This window comes from Capricornis sumatraensis, chromosome 23 (assembly GCF_032405125.1).
Source record: "Capricornis sumatraensis isolate serow.1 chromosome 23, serow.2, whole genome shotgun sequence".
Classification (NCBI taxonomy): Eukaryota; Metazoa; Chordata; class Mammalia; order Artiodactyla; family Bovidae; genus Capricornis; species Capricornis sumatraensis.
The window spans coordinates 17,789,392-17,801,839 of NC_091091.1; the positions used below are offsets into that span (position 1 = coordinate 17,789,392).

Here is a 12,448-nt window from a genome sequence, read left to right on the forward strand (position 1 = left end):
GGCAAACCTAAAATATTTACTATCTGGCTTTTTAAGAAACATAATCTGTTAACTCTGTATAGAATATGCTGTCTTTACTGCCAAACTAGGTTCACAATGGGGCCTCTCTGGTAGCTCAGCTGGTAAAGAGTCTGCCTGCAATACAGGAGACCCTGCTTCAATTCCTGGGTCAGGAAGATCCTCTGGAGAAGGGATAGGCTACCCACTCCAGTATTCATGAGACTCCTTGGTGGCTCAGATGGTAAAGAATCGACCTACAATGTGGGAGACCTGGGTTCAATCCCTGGGTTGGAAGATTCCCTAGAGGACGGCATGGCAACCCACTCCAGCATTCTTGCCTGGGGAATCCCATGGACCGAGGACCCTGGTGGGTTACAGTCCGTGGGGTCACACAGAGTCAAACACAACTGAGCGACTAAGCACAGCACAAGTTCACACAGACAAAGACTCAAATGGAAAAGAAAAGAAAAATAGCCCGTAATAGTGATGTCCTATGTGAAGAGTTTCTGGAGTATTCAAAGCTTAACCTGAAGAACTAAGTGGACAGGATTAGGAGCTGGTGAACTCAGAAGACACTGTATTAATATAATCATTATTAATTAATTAATAATTATAATTAATTAATTTTTTTATTTCAGGAGTTAGGTGTACCTAACAGATTAGATATTGTTTGCACATGCCCACATACTCCATAACGTTGCTATTTAAAGGAAGTATTTCTAGACTTTTTCTCTCTTTCTCCACTATCATTTTTCCTAAATTCCTACACAGAAGAGCCCTAGAAAATCAAGATGGGAGACGCAGGAAGGATTTTATTCAGAATGACAGTTTGGCCAAATGATTTCAAGGTTTGGACACGTTTATCTGTGTGCATTATTTCAGATTATTAGGTGAGTAGAACTTCAGGTCTATTTCTGCTGCTGCTGCTGCTGCTGCTAAGTCGCTTCAGTCGTGCCCGACTCTGTGCGACCCCATAGACGGCAGGTCTATTTCTACTTATGTCATAATGCACCAGTATAACCTAGAACATTAGCTTTGCAGCAGTTTCTCTACTTTCACATCTCCCCTCCCCTAAATGTACAAGGTTTGTTAGAAGTTTTAAACACTTTCTAGTTTCTCTAGAATTAAAACGCTAAGCACAACGCCTTACAGAGAAAGCAGCTAATAAACATTTGCTAAACGTTTGAATGAATGAAAGCGTACAGATAGCACCTCGGTGCGGCTTTCCGTACTAGCAAATTTCCTCCCTCCTCGCTGCCTATGCCCCCGCCAAGAGTTTGCCAGGACAAATTTCCAACCACAGAACATTTTATTTAACTCTTTATTTTAACACGGCGGTCAATCACTGGGAAAAGAAGATAAGACAATGTAAAGTTTATTATTATTATTAAACAAAGATGACATGACATGAGCGAGCGTGTCCAGCATGCCCTATTTTAAGCTTGAAAAATAAATTTGTTACACTAATAGCAGGCTCCGGAAAGAGAAAGACCCCCCCGCCCCTTGCATATTCCGGGCGGTCTTTTGAGATGCCACACCCAAAGCGCCTGAACTCAAAGAATCTCTGCTCGCGGCAAGGCAGAGGCAGCGCAGAGCGAAGCAGGTCGCAGGCTCCCAGGCGCACCTGGACGGCGTGGGCGACCGCACTTCTACGGCCAGCTGGGGAGCATCCTCCGCCAGGAACACCTGCTCAGAGGCGACTCGGGTGGTCGGTCACCCCCGGCCCGCGCAGGCCAGGGGGCGTGCGGCCAATACTTACCGGTTTGGGGATACAATTCTTCACCGGGACGAGAGATGTGGGGCTGTCACGATCCAGGCCAGCCCGCTTTCAGATCTCTTCCAGAACAGCCACCAGGGCAACTGTGGCTACTGAGACACAAGCTCAGCGGCGGGTGATCAAAACCACCAGACACGCTAGGCTGGGACGAGGGTGAGTCTCAAGCCGTGACAGCCAGGTGAGCAGAAGTAGCGCACCGAAGATTCCGGAACACACAGGCTCGGCGCGCGCTCCCGCCAGGCTGGCTGAGAGGCCACATCGCGCATGCTCCTGGACCGCCTAGCCGTCCAGCCCTGAGGAGGAAGAGCTCCGCAGGCTTGGGGTGCGTGGGGTGTAGACGTCGCGAGCGGTGCGGGGCGGTTGGTGACAGCTCAGAGTCCGTGGTGAACTGCGCGTCCTGACTTCTCCCCCCAGGCATAGCAGAAGGGCACCGACCATCCAGGTGAATGTCTTAATGACCCATAAAATGTCCTTACGCTTCCCTGTAGGACACTCCAATATTTCGTCTGGTTGCAGCCCTACTCTGTGGAAGGAACCCGCGGAGTCCCCAGACTACCAGGTCCAGACCCGCATGGGCCCCTGAGACTTGTAGTCCCCAAGATCTGGCTCATCCATTAGTCATCACTTTTGGGAATTGATAAGGCTGAGAACCATTCCATCATACCGCATTCGAGAGCAGTGCCTGATTTGTTTCAAATCCAGGTTCGTATTATTTATTGAGTCCCTACTGTGTGCTGGATACTTGCTAGGATTGGTGGAGGGCAGATGAGTTCAGTGCCCAGCTCTCGTCCTCACTTTAGAGCAGGCAGAAAGTGAGCTTGCAGGGTAGGCTGTAATGAACAAAAAATACGTTATTATTAGTGCTAGTGGAGATCACAAAAGGACCAGAGTCAGAAAAAAAAAAAAAAAATCCCGGAAGGTGTGACCTTTGAATGAGGCTTTGAAACGTGGAATGCCCTAGATTAAGGGAAAGGTGGAAAAATCAAACAGTGGAAATGCCAGGAAATATAAAGAAGAGTTTGGTCTGAGTATAGCTGAAGGTTTATTTTGGAGAATGTTGAGCAGGGCTTAAAGTGGGGAAGTGGACAGAAGCTTTCTTGGCCTCACTTACAGAAAGGTGCTCCATTTTGAGTTTCTCTCCAGCAGGGACTGTGAGTACAGGCACCAAGATATATGTTCAGGTTTAAATAAAATGCAGCATCACAGGACTTACTTGTGTCCGGTTTCTAGACCTCATGGTTCTCAGTGCTATATGGATTAATACATTTTTATCAATCCTGTGATGAACTTTGTGGGTAGTGAAATTATATTGCATTGTGTGTTGGATATAATCTTTGAAAATATACTACAGTTTTTATAATTTGTTTTGTCACCTTTTCAGTTTTATATATATTATAATACCAGAAGTTTCAAGGGAATTAGACCCAATCTTTCTTGACCTACAGAAACAGGTTGTGATGTGAAATTTTCAGGCTTAGTTCTGAGAACAATGGATGATTTAATTTTGATGCCTTTCAAACACATGTACAGATTGATGGATCAGAAAAATCCTTTGTCAAGACTTGGTTCCTAGGTTTTCTTTTAGAAAATAAGATCACAGTTAACTAAAAGACACTAATTTTCAAACTTAGGTAATGGAAGACATGGAATTCATGCTAGTTTTTGTGAAACACTGTGAAATAATGCTGTCTCACACTTAATTGTAGAATTTTTTGGTTAAGTTCCACCTTTTCCATATGCCAGTACCAGTAAAGATTAAATATTATAGATAATCAATAACTAAATAGTATTAAAGGCAATAGTGTGTTTCTTTGTTTAGTTTTTAGTTAAATTTAAAAATTTACATAGCATAAGTTTATCTTATGCATCAAAATAGTTGTTTTCTCTCAGTACTTATATCATTCTTAAAGATATTTCTTATTTATTTAGAAAGTGGAAATGAGAGAACCATCATGAGAAAGATTTCAAAGAGAAAAGAAGATATTTTTAGAAAGGTATTAATGGAGTATTAATGGAGTTTATAAGGATTTTGATTATACAAAATAGCTCAATTATAAATGTAAGATAATCTTGGAAAAAACGGTATATTTGATTTTATATACAAATCATATGGTTCGTATGTTAAAAAATAATATGAAAATTTAAGGGTGATATACTGTTTGATCTGTCAATTATGTAATTAAGAGTATTAGAGGGGAATTATTTATATATTTACTTATTTATTTGTTCCCTTATTTAAATGTTTATTTATCTGTTCTCTCAGCCAGCCAGCAGTCAATTCCCTACTTTGCTAAAAAAAAAAAAAAATGTTTTTCTTTGTTTTTTAATCAGCAAGTGAAACATTTTTAGGACTGGCATCTACATGTCACCTACAGTAATTCCAATTAAGATTCATATTTTATTCCTGTCTTCTAAATGGGGATGGGCAGTTATGCAAAATATATTCAGCATGTTGGGTGATATTATTAGGAATTAAAGGAGACCTCTATCACTCACTTGGTGGCATTGATGTTCCATCACACCTTCAAGGTTTGCTGTCCCCTTGGTCAAGAATTTAAGTATTTTCAATTTTGTTGAGGAAAATGCTAAAGGTTTAATAAGAACAGAACATCTTAATTCATATTGACCTTATTTAGCCATTCTTAACTGTGGTTCAGAAACCACTGGTGGATTTTGGAGTTCTTTCAGAAAATGTATAGACTAAGCTTGTAACTATGGTCATGTCAATACCGTGCTTTGGCTTTTGACGCGAATCCATGTTTTTACTGTGATTATAAATCTAATGTGTGTCTGCTTGCTTCTCCCACTCCAGCTGCACACTAGTTTGATTAGCATGTACAGTTGTTGTTTAAAGAGTCTTTTGCTATTCTATTTTTTTAACTTAAAATGAAAACCAAACTTATCCTTATTGTGCTGAAAAAGAGTTTAACATTGCTAGGATGGTTTCATTTTGGAATATTGAAGTTTAAAAAGTGGTGAAGGAACTAAATGCTGATTTTAACATGTTGAGTTTTTGATGATGGTAGGATATTCAATTAGAAATACTACTAGGCAACTAGAAATATGGTATTCAGGAGAGCAATCAAGGTTAGAGACACATTTAGGAAGTCATGGGAATATATACATTCTGCAAAGCCTTTGAATGTACCCTACATTTAAACTATTAAGAGAAGTGTGACCAATGAAGGATACAAGGAGTTAGTGACCAGAGAGGTAAATGATAGAGGACAAGGATCTGGAAAGCTTTTAGAAAGTTATCACATGCTACAGAGTACTCAAGTAATAGCTAACATTGATATGGTGTTGAGTTTCAAAGTATTTTTATTTGTTTGATCTCATTTGATCTTCCTAAAAGATACATAAAGTAGGCAATATATGAACACTAAGAACTAACTACTGGATTTTATCATTTAAATGTCCTTTTAAATATTACAGAGAGCAATTTCTTATTTAAAAATCTCCTATGTGTAAAGAGCTCATGGCTGCATGCTAAATCACTTCAGTCGTGTCCACCTATTTGCAACACTATGGACCATAACCCGCCAGGTTTCTCTCTCCATCGAATTCTCCAGGCAAGAATACTGGAGTGGGTTGCCGTGCCCTTCTCCAGAGGATCTTCCCAACTCAGGGACTGAACCTGTATCTGTTCCTTCTGCATTGGCAGATGGAGTCTTTATCATTAGCGCCACTTGGGAAGCCATAAAGAGATCATACCAACTGATAAAAGAGTGAAATTTAAGAACATGGGCAAAAGATATGAATTGTCATTTTAAAGGAGGTAACTTTCAAAGGGCTGCTGCTGCTAAGTCACTTTAGTCGTATCCGACTCTGTGCGACCCCGTAGACAGCAGCCCACCAGGGTCCTCTGTCCCTGGGATTCTCCAGGCAAGAATACTGGAGTGGGTTGCCATTTCCTTCTGCATTCGAAGGGCTGATGAACTTATGAAAAGATATTAAATGCCGGAACAAAAAGATGCAAGGTAACCCTACCGCTCTTTTCTTGCAGATGTCAGAAGACGCAGATAACGTTGCAGTAGAAGAAAATGTAGACGAGCGTATCCCAAAAGGTTCTCAATAAGTATACCACAGCTCTGATGCTGCTGGGCTTTATTTATTTTAATATAAATGACTAATCCTACCCCACAGTTTCATTTGGGAACACAGTTCCTTAAAAGATGAGTTCAAACAGAAGCTAAACTTCCTATATAATATTTAATACAAGTGGGCATAAAGAAATAATGGTAAAGTCAGTGCATGTAATAAAATTAAATTTTGTTTCCTCTCTTTTTCTGTGCAAACATGGAAAATCTCCTCATGATTCAGGCTGTGTTCGACCATAAAGATACAGAGATCTAGAACATGCTTTAGTAAACTTCAGATCTCAGGAAGAAAGATAAATAAACAATGGTTTATCCCTGTTTCATTCATCCAGCACATATTTATTAAACACCTACTATATGCCATCTGTCATTCTAAGTTCTGGGAATAGAGTATAAACAAACCAACTAATAATTTTTAAATTATATCACAGAACACTACAGTTAAAAATGAAGATGTTTGGGGACTTTCCTGGTGGTCCAGTGGTTAATACTGCACTTCCAACTACAGAGTGCATGGGTTTGATCCCCAGTGGGGGAACTAAGGTCCCACATGCCTTATGGCCAAAAAGTTAAAAGAAAAAGAAGATTCGCATAACCTATACTGATTTAGTTTTATGCTCACCGTCTATTTCCACCATTTTTTATTTATCATTAAGTACTCAAAGGCAGGGAAAAGAAAAAGAAAAATACAAGGCAAAATGACCATTAGGTCCTTCATTTTCTATACCTAGGACTGCATGACTCCTGTCCTCAGTCCATATGGTAGATCATCTGATGGATGAATCAAAAATAATATGTGGCTTAGAGTGCACTCGACAGCTGGAGCAGTCTTTATACTCAACAGGATTGTTTCATTTCTTGTAGGAGCTGGCAGGAATTGGGGTCAGCTGTATTACACTGAATTTTCAGAACTGACATAAGTGGTTAAAAATGAGTGCTTGAAGACTTACCTTTCTTTTTTTCAGATTCCTTCCTCTTCAGTTTAATCACATTGAAGTATTGATATTTATATATTTTATAGACTATAGAGCAGCTTATATAGAATGGCTTTGATATTTATATATTTTGTAGACTGTCTACAGTTTATATATAGAATATTACTGTTTTCATGGATTTCTTTTTCCTAAAAGGTAAAAAAGGTTTCTCAACAATTTTTTTTTTTAAGCCTGACTGCAAAATTCAGTCCTGATCATGCATGACTATTCCAGATGAAAAGGAGGAAGGTTCTAAGCTCTGTTTCCTAGATTCTGAACTCTCATGGGGCAGTGATTTGGTCTTCATAATTGTCATGATCCAAAGAAATGCATGTTAGCTAGCTATTTAATAAGGACTCTATTGCTGTTTCGTTATACTTTAAGAAAGTGTCATGAGCTCTGTATTCTGTTGGCTTCCTGACAGATTTGAATGTAGAAGAAAATCAAAACATAATAGAAACTCTGAGAGGCAAAGTAAGAGAAAAGCTAAAAAATGCCAAGGTAATGCTAATTTTTTTTTCTTTCTCATTTTCAAATTTACTGTTTAAATGTAGCATGTATCATGGTGAACTTTTCTTTGTCAGAAAAGAGCTAAAATTCAGTTTTAACATAACTCCTGAAATCCAAAAAGCTTTAGATTCTTTTCCTTGCTTTTTTTCCCTTCAAACCTAAAGCCAAGAAAAATTAAATGATTTGCTTGTGGTCACTATATATGACATCTCAGGAGAGAACATGTATATACTTTTTTAAAAAAGAAAAACATTGAGAAGTCTTTGTTTTTATCCATTTTGGGCCGAAGACTTATGAGCATGATTAAATCTATATCTGTAGAAATTAAGTTTTCCATACTCTTCATTTGCATTGTGTTTGCATTGTGTTTCAGATTAATCAAGGTGAAAAATCATCAACTCAACTGCTCATTGATAATAAGATATATCAGTGGTCTAAGGTGAATAACTCTTTTTTAACCTTACAGCTTTATTGAGATGTACTTTACAGAGCAAAAATTCACCCATTTTAAGTGTACGATTCAGTGAATTTTAGTAAACTTACAGAATTATGCAGTCAACACTATAATCCAATTTTAGACCATTTTGGTCACTCTTGTGCTAGTTTTCAGTCACTCTATTTCTACTTGACATTATTTTGCATCCTAAAAAATTATAATACAATATTTTAGGTGATCCCTGACTTACAGATTTTGTTCTAAAATCCAATGTGTAATCATATATTTGAAACTTGAAATGAAAAAAACAACTCAAATTTTAAAAGAACTGTGTTATTTAGAGTAAAGGCAAAGCAGCTTTAACAAAAAGATTCAAACTAAAATGTCTTCTTTATATTCCTCTTTAATATAATAGATAAGTAGTCCAGGCTGCTAGGTGGAGAAGGGCATGGCAATCCACTCTAGTATTCTTACCTGGAGAATCCCATGGACAGAGGATCCTGGCAGGCTACAGTCCTTAGGGTCACAAAGAGTCGTACTGAAGCAACTTGTATGCACACACGCGAGGCTGCTAGGAGAGTTCTGCCTCTTCAACACTTGGTTTCCATCCTTGAGTCCAGTGGCAAAACTCCAGGGTTTTCATTTGCTGGCCAAAGGCAAGGCAAAAGGAAGAGAGCCATAGGATTGCAGATTGATCTCTTGCAGGACAAGACCTGCAAATTGCACACCAGATTTCCACTAAAAGAACATGGGTGCATTGTCTAGCTATCTAGTTAAAAGATTCTGTTATTAGAGATAGGAAAAGAGACAGTCATTAACAACTAGTCATTTTTGCCATAAGCAATGAGAGTATTAAACCCTACAAACTTTAAAATGCAATGATCGTTTCTTGGGTTTTTACGAAGTTCATCTTTGTCCTCTTTGTAGGGTCCTTCTTGGATTCTTAGTACAAATTATTTTAATTAAAGTAAAAATAGACTAAGGAAAAGATGTTTGTATATATGTTATTCATTCAACAAATGAATAAAAGTGTGCCTGGATTGGATGTAATTTAACTATGAATAGTTTAAAAAAAAAGGAAATTTGTCAACATCACTTCATTGAATGTCAAGAAAAGAGGTGAAAAGGAAGAGAAATTGGCTTCTAAGAATTTCCATTACAAACTACTAAATTGGCATAGCTGCTCAGGAAGTTGAGGATTTTAGCAAATGATTTTGCAAAGAGCAGAGACAAAGGGAAGTAAAAGTATATCCTGAAAATTTATATATAAGTATTGTTGAAAGTTAATGAGTCAGCTAAGTTGTAGATACAAATATATAGGATAAGATTTTATATTTTGCATATTTTAAAATTCTTTGGCTCCTAGGAACTAGCAGTTTGATTGATTGATTGATTGATTGATTCTTCTCCCAAATCTCTCTAAAAACAATCCATTAAATGTACGTGAGAAAGAAGTGATAGGTGATTTACATTTAAAAGATTCCTTTATGGTATTGAAAAGTAAGAGTCTATTTATATTCATGTCAACACTGAATACTGGCTAACTGTTGCTTAACCCACAGGCTGAAGTTCCACTGGATGAAGGTCTTTCATTTTTCATTCTGAGTGGTGAAGAAGACTCAGCTATAGGCCAATCTGCAGAGCAGGTTGGATTTGTTCCTCCTGAAAATATAGGCAGATTTAGTAGGAAGGGTTAAAAAGCTGGGATTTAAGATGAGAGCTTGATGTGACTCAGCTGTCAGGGCAGATCTCAGCTCTGAAGCCAGGTTTAAAGCCCTACCAGGGGTGCAGTACAGGTAGCTTGGTAATGGGAGCTCTGGAAGGTACAAAGAGCCCCTCTTTGTGGTTGAAATCTTCAATCCCCTATGTGAAGATACCTCAAATCTTGCTCGAGGTGTCAGTGTCATATCTTGTTTGACTTATGAAAAAAAAAGCCACAAAAATATCTGATTTTAAAATCTTTTTTGATTTCATGACAGAAACATATACAGAAAATATGATGATGCGATGACGCGATATGAACCTAGATGATACTTAACCATGTTACTCAATTTTGTCAAATTGATCAAAGCCATGTACAGTTATCTATTCAAAGGAATTCTATGATTAATTCTTTTTATTTAATTATTTGTCCCTAAATGTATGTTTTCAAAAATTAAGGGATTTTTATTTACATGACTCACATACTCTGTCTCCTTCTTTCTTTCAATATATGTAGATTTTAAGTTAAACAACTATAGTCATCTAAAATGGTGATTTTTTTGTGTGTGTGAAGAGACATATAAAATTTCTGATATGATATAAAAGTGTACGTTTTTACATTTAGTAATATGTCTACTTCAATATCTCCATTGTTTGAAACTTTTATATATCATATTTCAGAAATAATTGATCATCTGTCACAGACTTCTACTTGTATTGTTACTTTTCTTTCTTTTTTTCTTAAAGAGCATCCAGAAAAGAACATGACTGCTCCACATTACCTTAGGTAGTACTGCTTTCTGAATGGTGAAAAAAATGGGGCTGAAGACCACATGGCTTGATGTCCCTAGACTTTGCCCTGTACTGTAAATTCTCAACAATTGGACTATCATAGACCAATATCTTAGAACATTTTTCCATAGGAGAGGAGAGACTTGAATTGTAGTTCTTTTTCAGTAGTATTTTGTTGAGAATTGCAATGAAGGGCTATACGAAAATCATAGTTTATGATATTAAGCCTTAAGTGAGTTCTTCAGTGTTCAATGAAAGTTCATTGTAACGTGGTTTCAGCTTGAACTTGAACTAGGTGGCATAGATCAGAAAGACTTCATGGCAGGATTTTAGTACATTTTATTTATCTGCACATTAATCATTGGGGACAACCATGTATACTTATGTTTCTTTTGGGATTCAACAGAAATCAGTAAATGGTAGTTACCACAAACATTTTTCACTTGGTGATGATTTACAGAACTTTGCTGAGGGCCAAGATGAACATTTTGTGGAAGAAGTCATTTTCCCAGATTTACTTGAAGTAAAGGCTGCTGATTATAAAGATGACCAAGAACAAATAAAAAAACAACAGGCAAATATTTTTGTTCCAAGTAGTTCTCCAGGTAAAGGAGATTTTTTTCATGATATTTTTTTCATGATAAAAGTATTCAAGTCATTAATGAATGATAGTGTAGGATAATAGCTTCTTTGTATGGTGGGTAGATAAAAAGTAATGATCTGAAATTATAGAAAGCTATCTGTATTTATTCTTTGTGCATTATCTGAGGTTAAGGGAATTGGTTAAGAGAGCTCATTTGTTGTCGTGTGTGTGTCTGTGTGTCTGTGTCTGTGTATTTGACTTTCTGGTAGACTTTCAGTTAGTTCAGTCTCTCAGTCGTGTCCAACTTTGCAACTCCATGGACTGCAGCAGGCCAGGCCTCCCTATCCATCACCTACTCCTGGAGTTTACTCAAACTCATGTCCATTGAGTCCACGATGCCATCCAACCATCTCATCCTCTGTCGTCCCCTTCTCCTACCCCTCCAATCTTTCCCAGCATCAGGGTCTTTTCAAATGAGTCAGCTCTTTGCATCAGGTGGCCAAAGTATTGGAGTTTCAGCTTTAACATCAGTTCTTCCGATGGACACTCAGACTGATCTCCTTTAGGATGGACTGGTTGGACCTCATTGCAGTCCAAGGGACTCTCGAGTCTTCTCCAACACCACAGTTCAAAAGCATCAATTCTTCGGTGCTCAGATTTCTTCACAGTCCAACTCTCACATCCATATATGACTACTGGAAAAACTATAGCCTCGACTACGTGGACCTTTGTTGGCAAAGTAATGATTCTGCTTTTTAATATGCTGCCTAGGTTGGTCATAACTTTCCTTAAAAGAGGAAGCGTCTTTTAATTTCATGGCTGCAGTCACCATCTGCAGTGATTGTGGAGCCCCCAAAAATAAAGTCTGACACTGTTTCCACTGTTTTCCCATCTATCTCCCATGAAGTGATGGGACCAGATGCCATGATTTTAGTTTTCTGAATGTTGAGCTTTAAGCCAACTTTTTCACTCTCCTGTTTCACTTTCATGAAGAGGCTCTTAATTCTTCACTTTCTGCCATAAGGGTGGTGTTATCTGCATATCTGAAGTTATTGATATTTTTCCTGGAAATCTTGATTCCAGCTTGTGCTTCTTCCAGTCCAGCATTTCTCATGATGTACTCTGCATAGAAGTTAAATAAGCAGGGTGACAATATACAGCCTTGACGTACTCCTTTTCCTATTTGGAACCAGTCTGTTGTTCCATGTCCAGTTCTAACTGTTGCTTCCTGACCTGCATACAGGTTTCTCAGGAGGCAGGTCAGGTGGTCTGGTATCCCCATCTCTTCCAGAATTTTCCACAGTTTCTTGTGATCCACACAGTCAAAGGCTTTGGCATAGTCAATAAAGCAGAAATAGACGTTTTTCTGGAACTCTCTTGCTTTTTCCATGATCCAGCGGATGTTGGCAATTTGATCGCTGGTTCCTCTGCCTTTTCTAAAACCAGCTTGAACATCAGGAAGTTCACGGTTCACGTAGTGCTGAAGCCTGGCTTGGAGAATTTTGAGTGTTATTTTACTAGCATTTGAGATGAGTGCAATTGTGCGGTAGTTTGAGCATTGTTTGGCATTGCCTT

General features: G+C 38.2%; 1 protein-coding gene across 1 annotated transcript in view; it reads left to right on the forward strand.

Annotated features, from left to right (window-relative positions):
• Window positions 1-3,729: 3,729 nt before the first annotated feature.
• CC2D2B (coiled-coil and C2 domain containing 2B) overlaps window positions 3,730-12,448 on the forward strand; it is a 92,158-nt gene continuing 83,439 nt past the window's right edge. The window contains exons 1-6 of the mRNA XM_068961676.1: window positions 3,730-3,771; window positions 5,784-5,844; window positions 7,276-7,352; window positions 7,735-7,799; window positions 9,347-9,443; window positions 10,697-10,895. Of these exons, the coding sequence (XP_068817777.1) occupies window positions 3,730-3,771; window positions 5,784-5,844; window positions 7,276-7,352; window positions 7,735-7,799; window positions 9,347-9,443; window positions 10,697-10,895 (541 nt within the window). The remainder of the gene's footprint in view (window positions 3,772-5,783; window positions 5,845-7,275; window positions 7,353-7,734; window positions 7,800-9,346; window positions 9,444-10,696; window positions 10,896-12,448) is intronic.